Here is an 18,509-nt window from a genome sequence, read left to right as displayed (position 1 = left end):
GTAGAATGAGTTATTTTCCTGACGACGAAGATTTTTCGAAAAGTCATAGTTTTCCAAGGGCCCGGAGAGTTCCATCAAAAAATCACACAAAACGTAATTTCATCGTGGGATATGAGGATCCTAGGCATACGAATGTTGTGTGTTAGGATATGTCATTTTCTGGACAGTAAACGTTGTGTCACAAAACAAGGAGCATTTAACTATCTCTCTCACCTTCACACAACACACACACACACACACACACACACACACACACACACACACACACACACACACACACACACACACACACAATGTGTGCAGCAGTAATAATGTTGGTATAACATCATTCGCATAAGGCATGCGTATCGAGCTTTCACTGCGCTTATTTTGTATAGGTTGGTTTATTAATCTTATTGTGATATTGTTTGAGGGGGGGTTAGTCAAGTTTATGTTAGATCGACATTTTACCTTCAATTTAATTCACAGGTAATAGACAATCCTCTAGTCACACAAGTTCATTATTCGTATAGGACATTACAGTTTTACTACTATAGATAAGTAGGTGAAAAGGCATCCTCAACTCAGGATGTTGTCTACAGCACTCCAACATGCATTATAACATAAACGGGACCAGTTAAAGGCGTGATTTGTGAAAATTGATAAAGATCTTCTCACATACTGCGATGGCAAGATTCAACAGAAACGAAGTACACCTATCTTGTACTTGAAGGTAAGTTCTTCACTGCATTTTACGCTTCATATCAAATATACCTCACTAAACTTATGACTTTTCATAATGAAATAGTCCTCAGTAGTCACCTCTTTTCAAATTCTTTTTGTGTCGTGTTCATGTGGTTTAAAGCTGTTTAACCGCGAAATCAGACTCAGAAAGTTCAACGGTCTACGACAATTTTACATTTGCTGAAATTGTTGTCCCCACTTCATGTATTATTCCTATTCTCCAAAATGTCTAGTAAAGTGTTTGGGATTTTTTTTTTTTTTTTTTTGGGGGGGGGGGGGCAGTGTTCCTATGTTTTATGATTGTAGGCCTACTGTAGTGCTTTGTGTACATGTTCGATAGATATAGAAATGATATAAATGAAATTGCATAGCTTCATTTCAAGATATTCCTATTCTACTCCACTACTAGCGTTCCAGATCTTCAGAAGTATATACGCTGTATTCATTCAGTGAACATTACGTGCCTTCATAAGCACCTTTTTAGAGTACAATAAGTTTAAACCTTTAGAGTTAAAGGTAAATTCCTGTAGAACAAACTTCTCATACTTTGTCTCAAGGTGAATCATTAATCGATGTTTCAATAGAACACGTCAGCAATCCAACAAAAAAGACCAGTAAAGAGACATGACCCCGTGTATATAAGGGCACTGCTTTATCTACGGTAGATGGTAGTACCAGCTCGTATAACTTATCAATTATCTCCATTTTTTCTTGCCGTGACATTAATGTTTAATTTAAGTCGAACAGGTGCTAACTTTCGCACTTGCTTCAACCATGCTTAACCTAGGGTATAAAATAATGAGTATCCAGCAGAAGACAGTCAACTATCAACTGTCTTCCTCCGGTTGTCACTCTATCTTTTGCTGGGACCAGCATTGCAAGAAAGGTAAGACTGGTTTGTGTATAGACTACCAAAGCCTTGGACGAGATTTTGTGTCCAATTCCAGACTAAATTCAATCATATATGGCAAAGATTTGTTTATGCCGCTGGTTAAGTTCAATTCAGTTCCGTTCAAATTCATTTCATTGTTTTTGCACATTAAAACAATATATAAACATAAATCTCACTCTCGATGTCAGCACGGTAAATCTGTATTTTCATGTTTGCTATGTTAGCTTTTCAATACGAATGTTCATTTAACAGTTTGAACATGTTATTGTAGATGGTATGGGCTGACATATTTTACCCATCCCATACTGCTTTTATTTTAATCGGTTTGAAAGCCCAGACACCAAAGGCAGATAATTCTTAAGGCGTTGCGACGCGTCGGTTTTCATCCATGCTTCTTACAGGTTTCTCAAAATGTCCGGGTGTTGTTTATTTTTAATTCAGTAACATTTTGAATCAACCATTCTATTCGGTTAACATAATAATCACACAAACAAGTATTGAACAGAAATGTATTCATACGTTTGCCTTATAAGAAAGTAAACTTACGAAATCACACTGTTGCAAACATCTTTGCATGATATCGATTTCTTTTCACATCATATAATGAAATTAGAATGTTAAATCATCTATGTAGGTTCATTTTATTGGGTCATTTCTTTTTATCTTCCTTGAAAATAAATTGCTACTTGAACGTTGGTAAGTTTCTGTGTGGACCCCTTGACAGGGGATTTGAACACTCAATTAGTGCCACAGAAACTGGATAAAGTAAGAGCTTTCAATTTGTCTTTCGACATAAACGGAAGCTTTTCTAAGATGAGGTGTCTATTTCTACTCGCCTTTGTGGCTGCTGCCACCGCCTTGGCTCCGTATCACATCCCGGCCAAGAACCGGATCCAAGGGCGCTACATCGTGGTGTTGGAGGTGATTTTGTGATACAGCTTTGTCTTTGGACTAACTTCCTAGAAAAAAAAAATCTATCGCAAATGAGTAACTTTGCCTTTCATGATTATGTGATTTACTCTATAACCTCCTAGCTAATAGTGTCGTTGTTTGATATTTAACTTAAAAGAGAACCTTTCAATTTTGGCCTTAATTTCGATAAACCATTCGTTTCTGTCAGAGTCTGTTAAAGGAAAGGAAAATAGGCATGCTAGCACTTCATTAATTTCTTTACTTCCTACATATTTTTTTTCGAATTACTTTGATATGAATCACAAGTGCTGTCCTTCACTGTAATAGTATCAACAGTACAGCATAACTCCATCTATATTATTCCCATGTAAAGCGGTTGGCTACTTTCTTTTGTGTTTTGAACAACTCTTCTATTCATCACTCTTCTGTGCTAAAGGTTGTTGGTGTTTTTAACGAATTTGATAAACACATAAACAATTATTTTTTCTTGCAGAACAATATCTTTACTTGAATATTATTAGTGTCCTTAAAAATTTAAGTCAAAGTTATTTCGTGTAAACATACTCAAACATTTACCAAGCTTATTTTCTAAACATGTAAGTACTCACAACCCTTGAATTATTAAATTGCTCAGTTCAGAATGTCCATGAAAAACAGTTAACAGAAAAAGATACAAACTTGTTCATGTGTAGGATGGTGTTGAAGTAGACTCCTTCATCAGTCGTTTCGAACGAGATGTATCAGTGGAGACCAGGATCACGAGCAAGTTCTCAAAGGTGTTGAACGGATTCGTTATCCAAGCAGATGTTGCTGGGGTAGCTCTTAATCTTGTGAGTATATAGGCAGAAAATAACTCTATTTTTTTGCATTGGATTTGTAGTCTTTCAACTTATTGGTAGCATACAAACTATTCAATACATATGAAGCAGAAACAATCAGTAACATGTCATTCTTTTAAAGTGCATTTCTAATCTAAGTCCAGAATAACTTTTAATGGACGGTAATAATTTTACTCTTCTTGACTTTAATATCAGTTTCAATATGTGCATTATTCATAATCAAATCAACGTGCATGCATGCAGATATTAGGCCTTCCAGTAATTCACGAGCGGCCTTACTAATAGAAAACAATATGTGACGTTAAAACCGGAAATTCAGTCCATATATAAGTGAGTCTAACAAATAAAAAAAAATCTTACGAGTTTAACGGTAAAAATTTGACTGAAATCGGATGAGAAATAAGGAAGTTATGACATTTTAAGGTTTTGTTAATTTCTGCAAAACAGTTCTTGTATAGTGGACATGAATATGCAAATGAGTGAGCTAATGTCGTACCCGCACATTTTCCATGTACAAAAAAAAAGAAAAGAAAAGGAAATGAAGAAAATTCAGTGTTTCTGTCATTAAAGTCTGAAACATGATGCTATTTCTGGTTGAATAACACCAGAATAGTGATCGGTTAGATATTACAGGATTTGAGCCTCGGGCATACATTGCGTTTGAAAGAAAAACGGAAAATTTCGAAATTTCATGTGCAGAGTATATGGCAAGTTGTGAGGGGATGGCATGCTCACTTTTCCATTTGCATATTCATATTGACCATTCAAGAACTGTTTCCTGAAAAATTAGCAATTTCAATCAAAATTTTACCCTTGAACTCGTAATATTTTGCTCTTTCTTTCCAGCTTGAATATATTTGGACTGGATTTCCCCTTTTAACAATATAAACTCTCAGATGTTAGATATAGATTGCGGTGTTCCACTATAGGCAATTTGCTTGGCCCACTACTCTTTATAATTTGTATTGATGATTTTTACAGATCTTTGAAACTATAATCGTTTATCCTGTTTGAAGATGATTCTAATCTCTCTCTTTTTTTTCCGCTCAGCCTGATCCTCATATTTTCCTCTACCCTGAACTCAGAATTGATAGAAGTTTCATATAAACATATAAATAAACTTTCCCTTAATATCGCTATATCTAACTTTATGATCTTCTGTAATTCAGTGCCTGGTGATATATATGTTGATAACATTTCTCTCGAGCAAGTAAATAGTATAGAATTCCCTAGGATTTGTGTGGATAACAAACTGACATGGAAAGATTATGTTAATATTATCTGTAAGATGATTTCACGAAGTATATGGTAAGTAACAGACTTTAATGTTTGTTGCCATCTTCCACATCAAGTATGCTTTATTGCAGTTTTATTTTACCGTATTTGAACAATGTAATTTTAGTGTGGGGCAACATGCATCAATTACTTTTAGAGAAAATGTTATTACTGCCAAAAAATAAAAATCATGAGGCGTAATCTTCAAATTAAATCCGCGTGCCCATACTGAGAATTTGTTTTGTGATAACATCATTAAGGGTAAATGATTTATATCTATTTCAGCTGGGTCAACTGTGACCCTGCACCTCAAAACAAACAAAAAGTCGCCTGACATGAATTTTTAGTTAGATCATATTCTGAAAGAGCAGACTTTAGCTTTAAAATGATGTATAACTCAAATCAAATGGACTCTCCTAACCTATCTAAACATTGGAAAGAAAGCACAAACTCAGGAAAAGTGTGAACTGAGAAAAGAGGCTCTGAAGTACAGTGTCTATTCAAGCGCTTAATCTTTACCAAACCGTGCTGGCTGTGCGATGAATGGGACAAAAAACAGAAAGTAAACCATCAGAGTAACAACAATGAAGGGATTATCAGATTAAACTGAAATTAAGCATGCCTCATTAACATATTCTGTCCATAATTAATTCTAACTTTCAAAGCAGTAGCACTATCCTTTTAAAAGTTATTAGAGTTGAAAGTAAAGAGTGTGGACAAGGTTTTTCAGAAATGAAAAAGGGATTCTAAAGACACACCTACTCACACTATTCTACCAAAAATGTTCGAGATAAACTGCTAAAAAACACACTTTCCTGCCCGTTTTATGATTCCAAATTTTAGCATAATGTAAAAGAAGACCCGCTCTTTCAGAAAATTTGAAAAAGTCAAGTTCGGCTAGTTTGACCCATTTCACTTATTTTCAGTCCTCACGCAAAATCAGTGTGTGCGACTTTATCTTCGTTTTGAGGTGCACGGTCACAACTTGTATTTAAATACAATGATAGAAAAATTACCACAAAAATTTGATCAAATTTTTCGTCGCTACAATGGGGTACGCAATTACCCCACTCGACGTTCCAGTGAATATCATTTACCGCTATTACGAACAATAGCCCAAAAACATTCGTTTTTTTACTGGCCCAAGGATCTGGAACAGCCTTGACAACACTTTAAAAGATGCTCTGACTTTTCCTTCCTTTAAATCAAAACTGAAAAAAAAATTCTTCCGTCATCCTAACAAAAACAAACAAATGAATAAAGAAATAATCATTTTCTTTCGTCATCAGAAAAATAAACAAATGAATGAATAAATGATAAGTATTTTTTAATATTCAGAGTTTGTGTTTCAGCATTTGGCAAATTTCATTGAATTTCAAGTTTCTACCTATGCCTTCGCGACCTTTCTTAATAACCTAATTACAGACTACTCGTTTTTGTTTCTCTTTCTTTCTTTGTTATGCCTATCTTTAGTTTGATTTGCTGCCTGTTCCGTCCCTGCTTTCGTTTTTATCCTCGTCATAGTCCTTCCTTTCTGTTTGTATCGCTGACGTCAAGATATCAAAATTTCAAAACATATATAGTGTCACATTGAAAATGCATTTCCAGGTTGTTTCATGTACAACACCTATCGGTCATTCAACTAGACAAACATGTTTACGGGTAGGGATAACGAGACAAAAAGTGCGAGTGAGTGAGCGAGAGAGAAAGCGAGAGTGAGAGAGAGAAAGTGCTAGGACAGGTGTGAATGTTTTACAAGTCGCGCCATCGATGACCGAGAGGAGTTCATTTATTTTTGCATGTCAATTAATGTAGAAAGAAAAGACAGGAAATAGCTCCAGTTCCGGGAGAGTGCTGTATAGGTGTTTTCGTTCAAGTCCTTTTAGTTGTATCAAATATTCCAAATGCCTCGAAAAGGAGTGTCGTAGTCGAGTAGCAATTTAACAGTAGAGTTGGATTTTTTCGTGGCAGACACCATTTTGATTTCACCGAGAGAACATTGAGTTAGCTCCGTGATGGCAGGAAACCAACCTGCCACACCCAGGCGCCAGTTGGCAAGATAATTTTGTGTCTAAGCCCAATTTCGTTTGCGGCCGGGAGCCGTCCGTCCACCTTACCGTCAGCCTGTATACTGGCTGATTTGAGTTCAGATTTTGTTTGCTGCCAGAAGGCGTATTCCTTTTGCAGCCTTTGCAGCCTCCCAGTAGACAAGAAGAAGAGGCATTTTGGTCATATTACACCGGTCATTGGTAAGTTAAATTGCGATTTTATTTCTGCTTTGTCGTGTGTAAGGATGTGAATGTGTTTCAGGGCACCACATATAGCCCCGGAGAACCCCGTGAATAAGTGATAAAGTATATTATAATGGTGTACAGTTTTTGAAAACGATACGGTGATGTTTGATAAGCTATGCACTGTTATATTTCCAATGTTTGAAACATTTCATTATGTGAATTTTGTATGTTAATTGGATAATAATGCAGTTCTCAAATTTTCACTGTGATGTCAGGATTTTAAGCTGATAATGTTTGTGTGTGTGGTTAGAACACACCCCATTGGTATATGTTGCATTTAAATAATTTTGTAGATGGCGCCGAGGCCGAGGTCGAATCTACTCCCAGGCCGACGCATTCGCAGCGGAGCGACTGTGCCCGCCCCTCGCTAGGGAGAACTTTTGACGCCAATGAATACGGAACGCGGGTCCCTCGCGAGACTTTGGAGCTGGAACAGCAACCTCGCATACAAGGACGCTCCACCCACGAATCAGTTATGTTCTGGAAGCGAATAGTTTGACAATTAAGGTGACTCTGTGGACAACGCAGGTGAGCGATGAACCTGGCGGGTGCATGACACCCTGTTGATATGATTGGTTATGACGAGGAAGTGTCGCCGAAGTAGAGAGGTGAAGGTCATGTTAAATTGGTAAAATGATGAATACGATGTGCACATAATTCGAATGTTGGTATTTATACACTCCATGATAGTTGCGGGTTAACACAGAACCCGGATGTAAACGGAAGCAGTGTAATTGAAGGCAAGTGTTATAACCGCGGTAAACCGTCGTGCGTGCAGGCTGGTCATCTCAGGATCAGCACTACGGTGGTGTGAACCATATAGTGTTGCGCTTGATAGCAGATAGTGTATTGTCAGGGATAACGAATTAATAGTGAAGCTGTTATAATTATTCTGAAGAAGTGTCAAGCCAAAAGTACAGGTGGAACCGGACCAAGACAGGGTCCCGTTCACATGGTTGTCGAATATAAGAGTATTGTAATTTAATTTATCTCACTCAGAATTTTGATTTTGCATTTTATGTTGGTCACAACTCCTTGATTTCAGTCTTGTAAATATTCTACAAATGGTTTATTAAATTGTACATTAAAGTGAATGGCACGAGTGTGATTGAGTATTATTTAAGTCCGCCCATGTGACATATAGAGTCCGCTGGTAAGCCCTAGGTCAAACGTTTAAGGCTGCGCAACTTTCTGACTTAAATAATTCTTGATTCAGCACACTTTGGGAGCTGTTCGCTATAATAATGTGGACGGTGGTTTGATTCTAGATAGATGCCTGCAAAGTACATCGTCACGGTCCTTATTTTTCCATTTTTGTCCGCATAAAGCTCCGATCTCTTCAAGGAGTGAAATATGTAGAAGAAGACGAGGTCATCTTTGCCTATGGAAGAAACGAAAGTCCTGGCTCATGGGGAATCGATCGAATCGATCAGAGGGAGATGACTCAGAACGGGGACATGGATCTCAGTGGTACAGTTACAGTACTGCTTTACGAAACACACTTTTTTTGAACCGTGCAAGATTTTTTTTTTTTTTTTTAACTAAGCAAGTCACAGAAACCACATATGTGTTGTTTACTTTTGCAGTTTTATAACAGTCTTTATATTTCATTGTCAGTGTTTTAAAGGGTAGAGTAAACTGTATATATACGAAATACAAATTCTGTATAAAAACAAAAACAATCATTACATTTTCAAGTCATAGTAATGTAAACATATTCATTGTGGGGGACCAATTAAAACCTTTCAGGCTTGTTGGGAATAGGCCCCAAAGTAAATACAAGACTTTCTAAGTTTGCGACAAATAATGTGAGTGGGTTATGATACGAACAGCTTTTCTTTTTGCAACAAATGAATACGTTTCACATTCTTTTTAGTTGAATGGACCCAGACGAGAGTACAATAACTCAAATGAGATGAAATAAATGACTGATCTAACAATGTCAACACATGTTTAGGTATAAAATATCAGTTTTCGCAATATACCAATATTTCTCGACAGTGTGTTGCAAAGCATATAAACGTGACTATTTCAAGAGTGAATTTATTTACGTTATTTGTTCTTTCTACTTGCTCATTTTTTAATTGAATTGCTGAGATGCTCTTGAAAAAATAATGTGAAATGCTATGAATTTACTAATCATACGTGTCTTTCCATGTCACTTATCGTCATCAGGATATGGAGCTGGACAATATATCTACGTGATCGACACTGGAATAAACAAAGATCATAACGACTTTGACAACAACCGTGCCGGAAGCGCAGCTGATATGCTTGGGGGAAATGTGAGATTATTTACAAGATATTTTACTGACTTTGAGTAACAAAACCGTGGTTTTGGTACCAGCTGTGAATCATATTTGTTTGATCTATCTGGCTACCATTCTTAGAAGACATATGGAAGAAGGCGTACGCACGAACAAACAAACAAACAAACAAACATGCATAGTGCAGACATGTTCGTTGCTACTCCTACGACACAGAAACATTCATAGAAACAGATTGGAGTTAATCTACGCACACCCTTATTTATCCTTCTGTTGCCCACAGTCATAAACAAAGCCTTAGAAAAAAATGTTGTCAATAGAAGTGTACTAGATGTAATATTGCGATGATCACACATGCGAACAGAGAATGAAGTCTGCTTTTAATAAAGACTTTAAGTTTTAAATTTGGTTTCGTTCTATGCTTCAAATTCAGCATTGCTGTTGTCTTTCTTGATTCTTTGCAGGGAGACGACTGCAACGGTCACGGAACACATTGTGCCGGGACTGCTGCCAGTAAATCCTACGGAGTTGCAAACGAGGCAAACGTTTTAGGAATACGTGTCTTGAATTGCTTCGGGTCCGGATATAAGAGCGACTCCATTAAAGGTTAGGGGTAAAAACTTTGAAAAGGAGTGAGAACAAAATTATTAATATCATTAACATGTGGTCCATATTTTGGATGGAGAATATGATGATAATGGCATGCGAAGTTGATGTAGGTTAATTGACCTAATCTGTCAGACAGTCTTTGAGAATATGAAATGTTATGAGGTAGTTAAGTACAAATTAGACACAAAGCCTAAAAACTAAACATCGTACTTAATCCTTCTTTGGCATGACAAGAGATATTCAATTTTCTAGCTGACTGTGGTATTCCAATGGTGAGGATAATTGATCACCTTCCTTCTGAACGTGTTTTCTATTCAGTTGACGCGTTTCTTCCTGCTGCTTCACCTCAACTCACCTATAAACGTCCTTTTTATTCATTAATTAATGTATTCTTGCTTCGAATTGTTGTTTTTTATCGATTCACGTATGTTTTAACTGACAAATTGCTCTACTTATCCTTATAAAAATAATGCTGCGGGTACTGCGCAGTTATATTGCAACTAACTGATAAAGTATTCTATTATCTTATCCCTATACAGTTTATAATATTGCATGCGGCGGGCACTGCGCATCTATACTTAAATCAATGAATTCTTGGGTCGAGTCGTTTTATGGAGTACAACAGCGCTAGCTGTCAGTGATCAGGCGATTGTAGGTTGAGATCCTGCCCTAGTATATGCGTTCCTATTTTTTTTTCTTTAAATCATGACAACAACCAAAGCGCTGCTTAAAGAGGAAATCCAGTCCAAATATAAGTCAGTATAATAAAAAAAGAGTAAAATTATACGAGTTCAACGGTAAACATTTGACTGATATTGGAAAAAAAATAATTAAGGAAGTTATGACGTTTTGAAGTTTCGCTAATTTCCTGCAAAACAGTTCTTGTACAGTGGATATGAATATGCAAATGAGTGAGCTAGCCATGTCATACCCTCACAATTTCCTATTGATCGTGTACAAAAAAAAAATGACAAAAATTCAATGTTTCTGTAATTGAAGTCCGAAACATGATGTTATTCCTGGTTGAATGACTTCAGAATAGTGATCAGTTAAATATACGAGGATTCGAGCCTCGGGCATTACTGCGTTTGAATGAAAAACTGAAAATTTCAGAATTTTATGTACAAACTATATATGGTAAGTTGTGAGGGAATGAATGACATGCTCACTTTGCCATTTGCATGTTAATATTGACTGTTCAAGAACTGTTTCCACCCGAAATAGTGAAACTTCCTTATTTTTCATCCGATTTGGATAAAAATGATACCGTTGAATTCGTACTAGTTTACTCTTTCTTATCAGACTAACTCATATTTGGACTGGATTTTCCCTTAAAGGGGCCCTGAAATCCAAGGGTGGTGTTCGTTATTCCGAAGGTTCGATATTCCGAAGGTTCGTTAATCCGAAACACACAAATTCCCTAAACCTAGAGGTCCAGATCCTTCCAAACCAATATTCTTGAGATGAACTCATCTGTCAATCATTGCTAAAGTACTAAAGTCCCTCGCCGTGTCTTTTGTTAGTCACATTAATATTACAGAAATATGCAAGTAATGTTGAGTCGAGGGGAAGGTGCATTCCAATGTCTTTTGTTAAACATTTCACTACTTTAGCAATGATTTTCAGATGACGTCATCTCAAGAATATTGGTTTGGAAGGATTTTTTGTGGGCGTTCCCAAGTAATCTGAAGAAAAATAGAAGGAAAAAATTGTTAAAAATATATGGAAAGTTACTAGATATTCATTTCACCGCAAAAGTGATGTTGAGGGTATCATAAATCAAAACAAATCAACATGCATTTGGATTTCAGGGCCCCTTTAAATACGGTGCATATCTAAGTCGATTGGCATATCGAAGTCGATGTAACTAAGGGAAGTCGTCAAGCGCTTGCAATGTTCTTACTATAATTGTTTATTTATTCTTGTGAACAGCACTGGATTGGATTGCAACCGATGGTGTCACGCCATCTGTAGCGTCCATGTCTCTGGGTGGAAGCCTCTCAGATAGTCAGAACGAGGCTGTGGCGAATGCACGAAATAACAACATCGTTGTCGTCGTAGCTGCTGGGAACGACAACGCGAACGCATGTAATTACTCACCCGCCTCAGCACCAGAGGTACTTTTGCCTTGGTCATTTAGTTCTGGTAATAAGTTCTTGTAATGTTTGATTAGAATCTGAGCATTATCTTTGAGTGAAAATTTACCTATCATTCCAGATTTCCAGCAGAGAACAGACTTTGTGATCTATTGTCTTTTTTTTTTTTTTTTTTTGCTCAGAAAAATGTTTGGGTTATGAGGTTTCTTGAGTTTGTCTCTCTCTCTCTCTCTGTACAAATGAAATTTATAAGATCGCAACTTCCAATAATTTATTAACATTTTTAACAAGCACGTCGAAAAATAAGGGCTAGCGGGAATTGAACCTGTCATCTACACGAAGGAAAGAAGAACATGACAGGTTTGATTCCCGGTGGAACCCCACTGCTGAATAATTTCATGCTTAGCGATTCAGATTCTTGGATGGGAAATTATGTAGATTACGATTTTTGTTAAATTTTCCATCGCCAATAACATGGTATCTACAGTATAAGGGTATCATATATTGAACTGTAGAGCTGATGCTTATTTTGAAGTATACCCTGAACCCTAATCATGAGTTGATATTTCGTCGTGTCAAACTTTAGAGATTATTTTTTCTTCGAAAAAGGCATCTTGAACCACGTTGTATGATAAGAGTATAGAGACATGTGGAAGTAACGGAGACTTTAAAAAACAAACAAACTAAAAACTCCTAAAGAAACAAATCAACATCAACTTGGACAAAGGACGAAGACGAATGTCTCTTTTTTTTATCACACCTCACAACCCGGTAGCATGGGGGAAAAAAGGTTGGCCTGACTGAGATGATCTTCATTCGCCACTGTTCGCTGTCCGTCGGGTTATTATTCGATAACCATGACTAGTACAGGCCTGCTAGAATAGAATTGTCCGTCAGCGAAAAATATGCATAAAACCGTATGTGACATACGGTCATCAGTCGCATTCGACTCCAGTAGAGATTCTTCGCCTGTAGTGTACCTTAACACTTAGAGATCAGTGATAAAGATGGAGTATCAAATAATATATCCGCATCGTGTAGACATTTATTGGTATACCAACGACGTAGGGTCTTTAACACGCACGTCGTACCAATATATTGATGTTATCACACTTTTAATATAATGACTGGTTTGTTTTTGGTTTGCTTGTTTGTTTGCTTGATTGATTGAATTAATGCGAGAGAGAGAGATTTTATCCAGCATCTATTTTTTTTTTTTACATTTCATGTAAAGTCTTCCATAAAGACATAGTGTGATCGTCAAGAACATGTATGTTAATTTCAAAATAATTTGAATTATGCGGAGTGAATAAATTACGGTTATTTCATTAATTCAAACAACGTTAAATAATTATAGATTTGCGATAATGTTCCATTGGTTTGTCTTTGCATTATGGTCATCCCTGTCACAACGAAAATTTCATCCTTTTTTTTCCTAAGGCCATAACCGTCGGAGCCACCGATGAAACCGACACTCGCTCATATTTCTCAAACTACGGAAGCTGCGTCGATTTGTTTGCCCCCGGTTCCGACATCGTTAGCCTAAGTGCCTTTGATGACGACGGTACCAGAACACTGAGCGGAACGAGCATGGCCTGTCCACATGTCTCCGGTACGTGCTTCACACAATAGCCTTGGCCCTATCCAGGGCTCTCCCTTCCCTATTACAGATCAATGCAAGTAAAGGCATCTGCAATGAAGCTTTGTACCTCCGCCAGGGAAGGTAGAGGTTAAGTGATCATCGGCACTGGTTTGTCTGTTTGCAAAATAACTCAAACAGTTGTGAATGGATTTAAACGAAACTTCCAGGAAAAATTAATTGATAATAACACAAGAAACAGATGATTCAATTTTGTTAGTGAACTAGGATTTGTATGGATTTTTTATCTTTTGGCAGATAGGGATAATGAACTTGGGAGTTAAGCTGCTTCTAAACTTTATTTGAGATTTGCATAGGCGCTCTAAAGCGCGTACTTAGTACTTAGGACGCCGCCTTTGGGGCGCCGCATAGCTGGAAGCTGAAGACGTAACGAAAGGCTTCCATCTTGAGACATTGGGCAACTTTCAGCATGCGTGTATAATGGGTGGAAATGAGCTGCTTGGCGGAGGTCTGCGCTCTAAATACGAGTGCTTTTCTACCTACTCCTTATAAGCTCTTTGTTTTCTAGTTATCCTTCGACACGGTTCTGTGGTGTTGGTTCATCGCAACCGAATTAACTGATTTTTTTTTCTTATGCTTTTCTACCTTGTTAATTATTTTTTATAGATTTTAATCAGTTTATTGATAGTTCATCGTCAAGTCAAACATCGATTGAGGAGATGAATTTAACTACTGATGTTATTTCAATTGCACTCGAGCAACATCGATTGAGGTAATAGATTTCATCAGTTTCGAATTTGACTCTGTCTCTATACAGGTATTGCTGCTGTCATGTTGGGGATGGGACTTAGTGCGGAAGAGGTTTATTCCAAGATCGTAGACGACGCAACTCCAGATTGTGTCAACGACGCCGGGAACTCCAGTCCGAACTTGATGGCGTACTGCGACTAAATAACACCAAGTGTGGAGGTGGACACTACAACGCATTGACAAACCCTTGAATATTAACCAGACATCTAGCGACTTACACCTGACTTAATGACCGATCTTCAAGATTATAAACAATTATTATTGTCGAATCAGGTTCTGTACTATCTAAGGTGCTGTGCAATAATCACTCTCCATTTTTCGCAGATCAAAGTGTCGTGACAGCAAAATTGTCCGACGCTAATAAGTAGGTGAAATGCGCAGACGTTTCACAGGCTCACTGGCCTAAGTCTGATTACACAGAGATTGAACAAAGTATAATTTTAAAATTTTATGCATACATTTTCCAGCAACACACTCATCTTCTCACATTTTGGGGAAGAATAGAATGTGACTACAATAAATTTTGCCTTTCTCTTACCTTTCTCTGTATGTTTTACCGCTGTTATTATTGCCTGTCATTTCCCTTTAAAATGTACTCAGAGAGCACTGTATTCCATATCTTTTCGGGCTAGAAGACCAGAGTATGAAATAAACAGCAATTTCTTTGCTCTGCCATTGTGAAAATTGGGTTCTTGATTGGCCATGTCCCCCTAATGGTCGCAAATATAATCATCTTTTTGATCTTTAGCAACTGCGTTGCGAAATTCTCACGTAGTAAAAGGAGGAATGTAATCAAGGTTAACAGACGCCCGGACAAGCTCGCGTGATCAGAGATTATCACAATACTAGTAGAAGTTAATATCTCAAGAGGGAAATTGTACGAAATTTAAAAAAAAAGGAAAAGGGAATCTAAGGTGACTTGTAAAGAAAATGACAACCCTTCAATTTCAGTGATATTATCAACGCGTTTGTTCATTCACTCTGCTTTTGCTGCAGCAATGCCAATAATTCAAATAAACCATTCATTGCAACTTCTGTGTATTGTGGAGGTGAATCGTTTGTTGTTGCTGTTGTTTGATTTCGATTCGTGTGCGGAATAGTGTGACGTACAGATCAATTTCGAAGACTATTGTGCATTTGCTTAAGGTGAATTTTATGATACTTTTTTTTTGGGGGGGGGGGATACCGTACATCTCAATTAAAACAGATGAAACATCTAAGCCTAAAATACATATTTCGAACAAGGTACAGGGCACAGGGCACAAAATCAGTCCTATGTTTTACCAACAATATACATTTTATAGTGCTTCATGACCGGTTAGAGACAGATATAGGTTTTCTTTCTATACAGAGGATTTGTTCGAGGATTACAGAGGATAGAGAGCATTTTTTCACACACCATCCGGTCACACTTTTGAAAACCAATTAACCACATCGTCATAAGACATCGATTCGAGCTCCGCACAGGTAATTATACTTACCCCATTTTTAACACTCTCGCGTTATTAAAATTATTAGTACACAATTACCTCTTTCCGCACGCCTATGCAAGCCAAGGATGCCATGAATAAATCATAAATACATTATCGACATAATTCATGTACATTTACACATGATTCAATTTGTATCATCGTTTATTGAAACATGTTCATTCATCCGTTTACTTACATAGAATGATAAGTAAATGAATATGAATATATGTATACATAATTATATAATTACAATTATCTTTATAATTTCTACCACATAATTGTGTAGTACTAATACTACTATATACTACCATTATAATTATTATTACGTTTCATATCATTTTTCTTGTATATAAATCATCAAGCGATATCCATATACAACGTATGGTGCTTGGTAAACTCTGAATGTTTGTTGTGTGGGTGTGTGTGTGTGTGTGTATGTGTGTGTGTGTGATGTGTGTGTGTGTGTGTGTGTGTGTGTGAGTGTGTTCGCTAACACATAGCGGATGATTTCAATAACCCCATGAGATGACAATTATTGTCGATATTATCAGTTTCATCATTATCATAATGACAAGCGCGGTGATAATTGTTAATATTGTTCTTGTTAGTTTCATTACTATCATGATGATAAGTGTGCTATGATAAATTTAATATTGCGGTATCATTATCGGCAGCTTCAATGTTTCGCGGATTTTGAAATGGCGCCGCGGCGCACACTGGGCTGGAGCGAAGGCAATTCCAAGTTCGCCGTTGGTAACCTATGTTCTGTAGAACAATCAAACCCCGAAGACCAAGGCATGGCAAATACTTTTCTTTCAAGTGAGATTAAAGTGTTCTATTTCGCTCTAAGATATATGTTGTACACTGTACTTCTGTCCAGACGAAAGACTTAGACTTGCGGGGGTAAATGCAAGGATTTTGTCAAATGCACAAAAATGAACTGCCCACGCTTTCGGATAAGATACAGGTCTGCATTAAAAAGATTCAAAGCTATTGCTTTCAACGTACCCACAGATGCAGATTGCCTTGAAATTCATGTTAACTTCATCATAGATAATTATCTATCAGCCTGCATCATAGATCATCATTTATAACAGTATCATTTATGACTGAGCCGATATTTCAGCCCCATGTTGCCATGCAATTCAATGTACGTTAATGTGCCGTGTGTGGACAGTAAAAAAAACAACAACAACGATAGGGCTAATGTCTCCGTGTAGTGAACTCATCCGTACCCGCCGTTCGTCGAAAATGCACAATAAAAAAATTCCGACTATTCAACTGAGAATTTAGATGTGCAATAATTCTAAATTGTTGTAAAACAAACCAAATGAAATAAAAAATAATTTCAGCAGTAGACAATAGCCTGTTTGAGACGAATTTTCGCTCACCACCGCAATCGTACCATATTACAGTAACGGTGTAAGTTGTCGAGCAAGACAAGCATGATTGCATATTTCTAAAATAACGTCTGGCATCACTTAGACTTCAATAAAATATTGATCTTTGTGGCCTCAAGACACTATCTTGATCAAATTGTTGATCTACATTATCTATAACTTACCCACAAATTAACAGGTTTTTTCCTTCTTAACACATGATTTGCAAGAACATAATTCGATATAATTTTTGTGTGACCCTTGGCAAGAAAGAAAGGTGATGTCGTAATTCCTGGGGGTGCACGCCAGGAGATCAATACCCAGGAATCATCGAGCTCACGAGTCATATGCAGCGCATGAGTCATACAGCCCACGAGTTATACAGCCGAGTCATACCGCCCATGACAGGTCCATGAGTCCGACACTAGGCAAAGAAGGCCCACGTCGTATAGTTCGATACATTAAAGTCGGACGATCGTCACCCCTAATGGTACGTTAGTGCGTAACTCCTCCGAACGAACGAAATTTGTGCATGCAATTGCGCAATGCCAGACTGCAGTGCTATCCATAAACGTGAGGGACAATGCTGCCACTGAGACACGTGTGTGTGTGTGTGTGTGTGTGTGTAAGCATCATACACAAACATTGTGACCGCGAGCTGCGGTGATTGGAGGGAAGACGCTTGGCTCTTTTGGTCTCTCTTCATGCGCATGCGCACTGTGAATGTGCGTCCATTCGGATCCCTTCGGAAGCTCGCGTGGCTCGGACAGCCATTTTGGATCAGGTGACTTTTTAGACCAGTGTGTGTTCGCTGACCCATTGAGCCAGCGCCATTCTCATTCGGTGTCACGACATTTGATACAGAATGGGGAGAGGCAGCGTGTTGCCTTCGTCTCCGTGCCGCACACACCACTCGCCACGATTGGAAGGCTTTAAGCCCCGTGCTGTAATGTCGAACTCATTGGTCGTTTTTACATAGTGTGGAACTTATGAGCCTCTTTTTCTTAGTGTCGAACTCTTGAGCCTTGTTTGCCTAGTGTCGAACTCGTGGGCCTTGTTAGCCTGGTGTCGGACTCATGATCGGTCTCAATCGCCTAGTACAAAACTCATGGGCTAGATATAATGACTTGTGGTTTGTACGACTCATGGACCTCTATGCAATGTCGAACTCGTGGGCCGTATGACTCGTGGATGTTGATCGTTCTCGTGGGATGACCCCATTCTAACCCACGAATCATACAGTCCATGAATCATACAACCTACGAGTCGTACAGCCGTCGAGCTATACAGCCCACAAGCCATACAACCCACGAGCTGGACACTAAGTGAACAAGACCGATG

General features: G+C 37.8%; 1 protein-coding gene across 1 annotated transcript; it reads left to right on the top strand.

The window, feature by feature from the left end:
• The first annotated feature begins 2,428 nt into the window (after nt 1-2,428).
• On the top strand, nt 2,429-14,458 carry LOC139741305 (aqualysin-1-like). Its single transcript, XM_071651893.1, has 8 exons — nt 2,429-2,536; nt 3,220-3,357; nt 8,264-8,405; nt 9,111-9,220; nt 9,667-9,808; nt 11,744-11,928; nt 13,348-13,519; nt 14,325-14,458. Exons 1-8 carry the CDS (start codon nt 2,429-2,431, stop codon nt 14,456-14,458), a joined length of 1,131 nt encoding a protein of 376 aa, XP_071507994.1.
• The last annotated feature ends 4,051 nt before the right edge of the window (nt 14,459-18,509 follow it).

This window comes from Diadema antillarum, unplaced genomic scaffold, assembly GCF_040938485.1.
Source record: "Diadema antillarum isolate AM-2024a unplaced genomic scaffold, OU_Dant_1.0 seq00000919_RagTag, whole genome shotgun sequence".
NCBI classification, from domain to species: Eukaryota; Metazoa; Echinodermata; class Echinoidea; order Diadematoida; family Diadematidae; genus Diadema; species Diadema antillarum.
The sequence above is the reverse complement of the archived record's forward strand: the minus strand, read 5'-3'. Positions and strand labels throughout refer to the sequence as shown.

What these genes read in the sequence shown, in the direction of transcription:
- LOC139741305 (XM_071651893.1), top strand. Translation starts at nt 2,429, where the DNA reads ATGAGGTGTCTATTTCTACTCGCCTTTGTGGCTGCTGCCACCGCCTTG. An exon ending in TAAGAGCGACTCCATTAAAG is followed by an intron (nt 9,809 to 11,743) that starts GTTAGGGGTAAA and finishes TCTTGTGAACAG; the next exon opens with CACTGGATTGGATTGCAACC. An exon ending in GGCCTGTCCACATGTCTCCG is followed by an intron (nt 13,520 to 14,324) that starts GTACGTGCTTCA and finishes GTCTCTATACAG; the next exon opens with GTATTGCTGCTGTCATGTTG.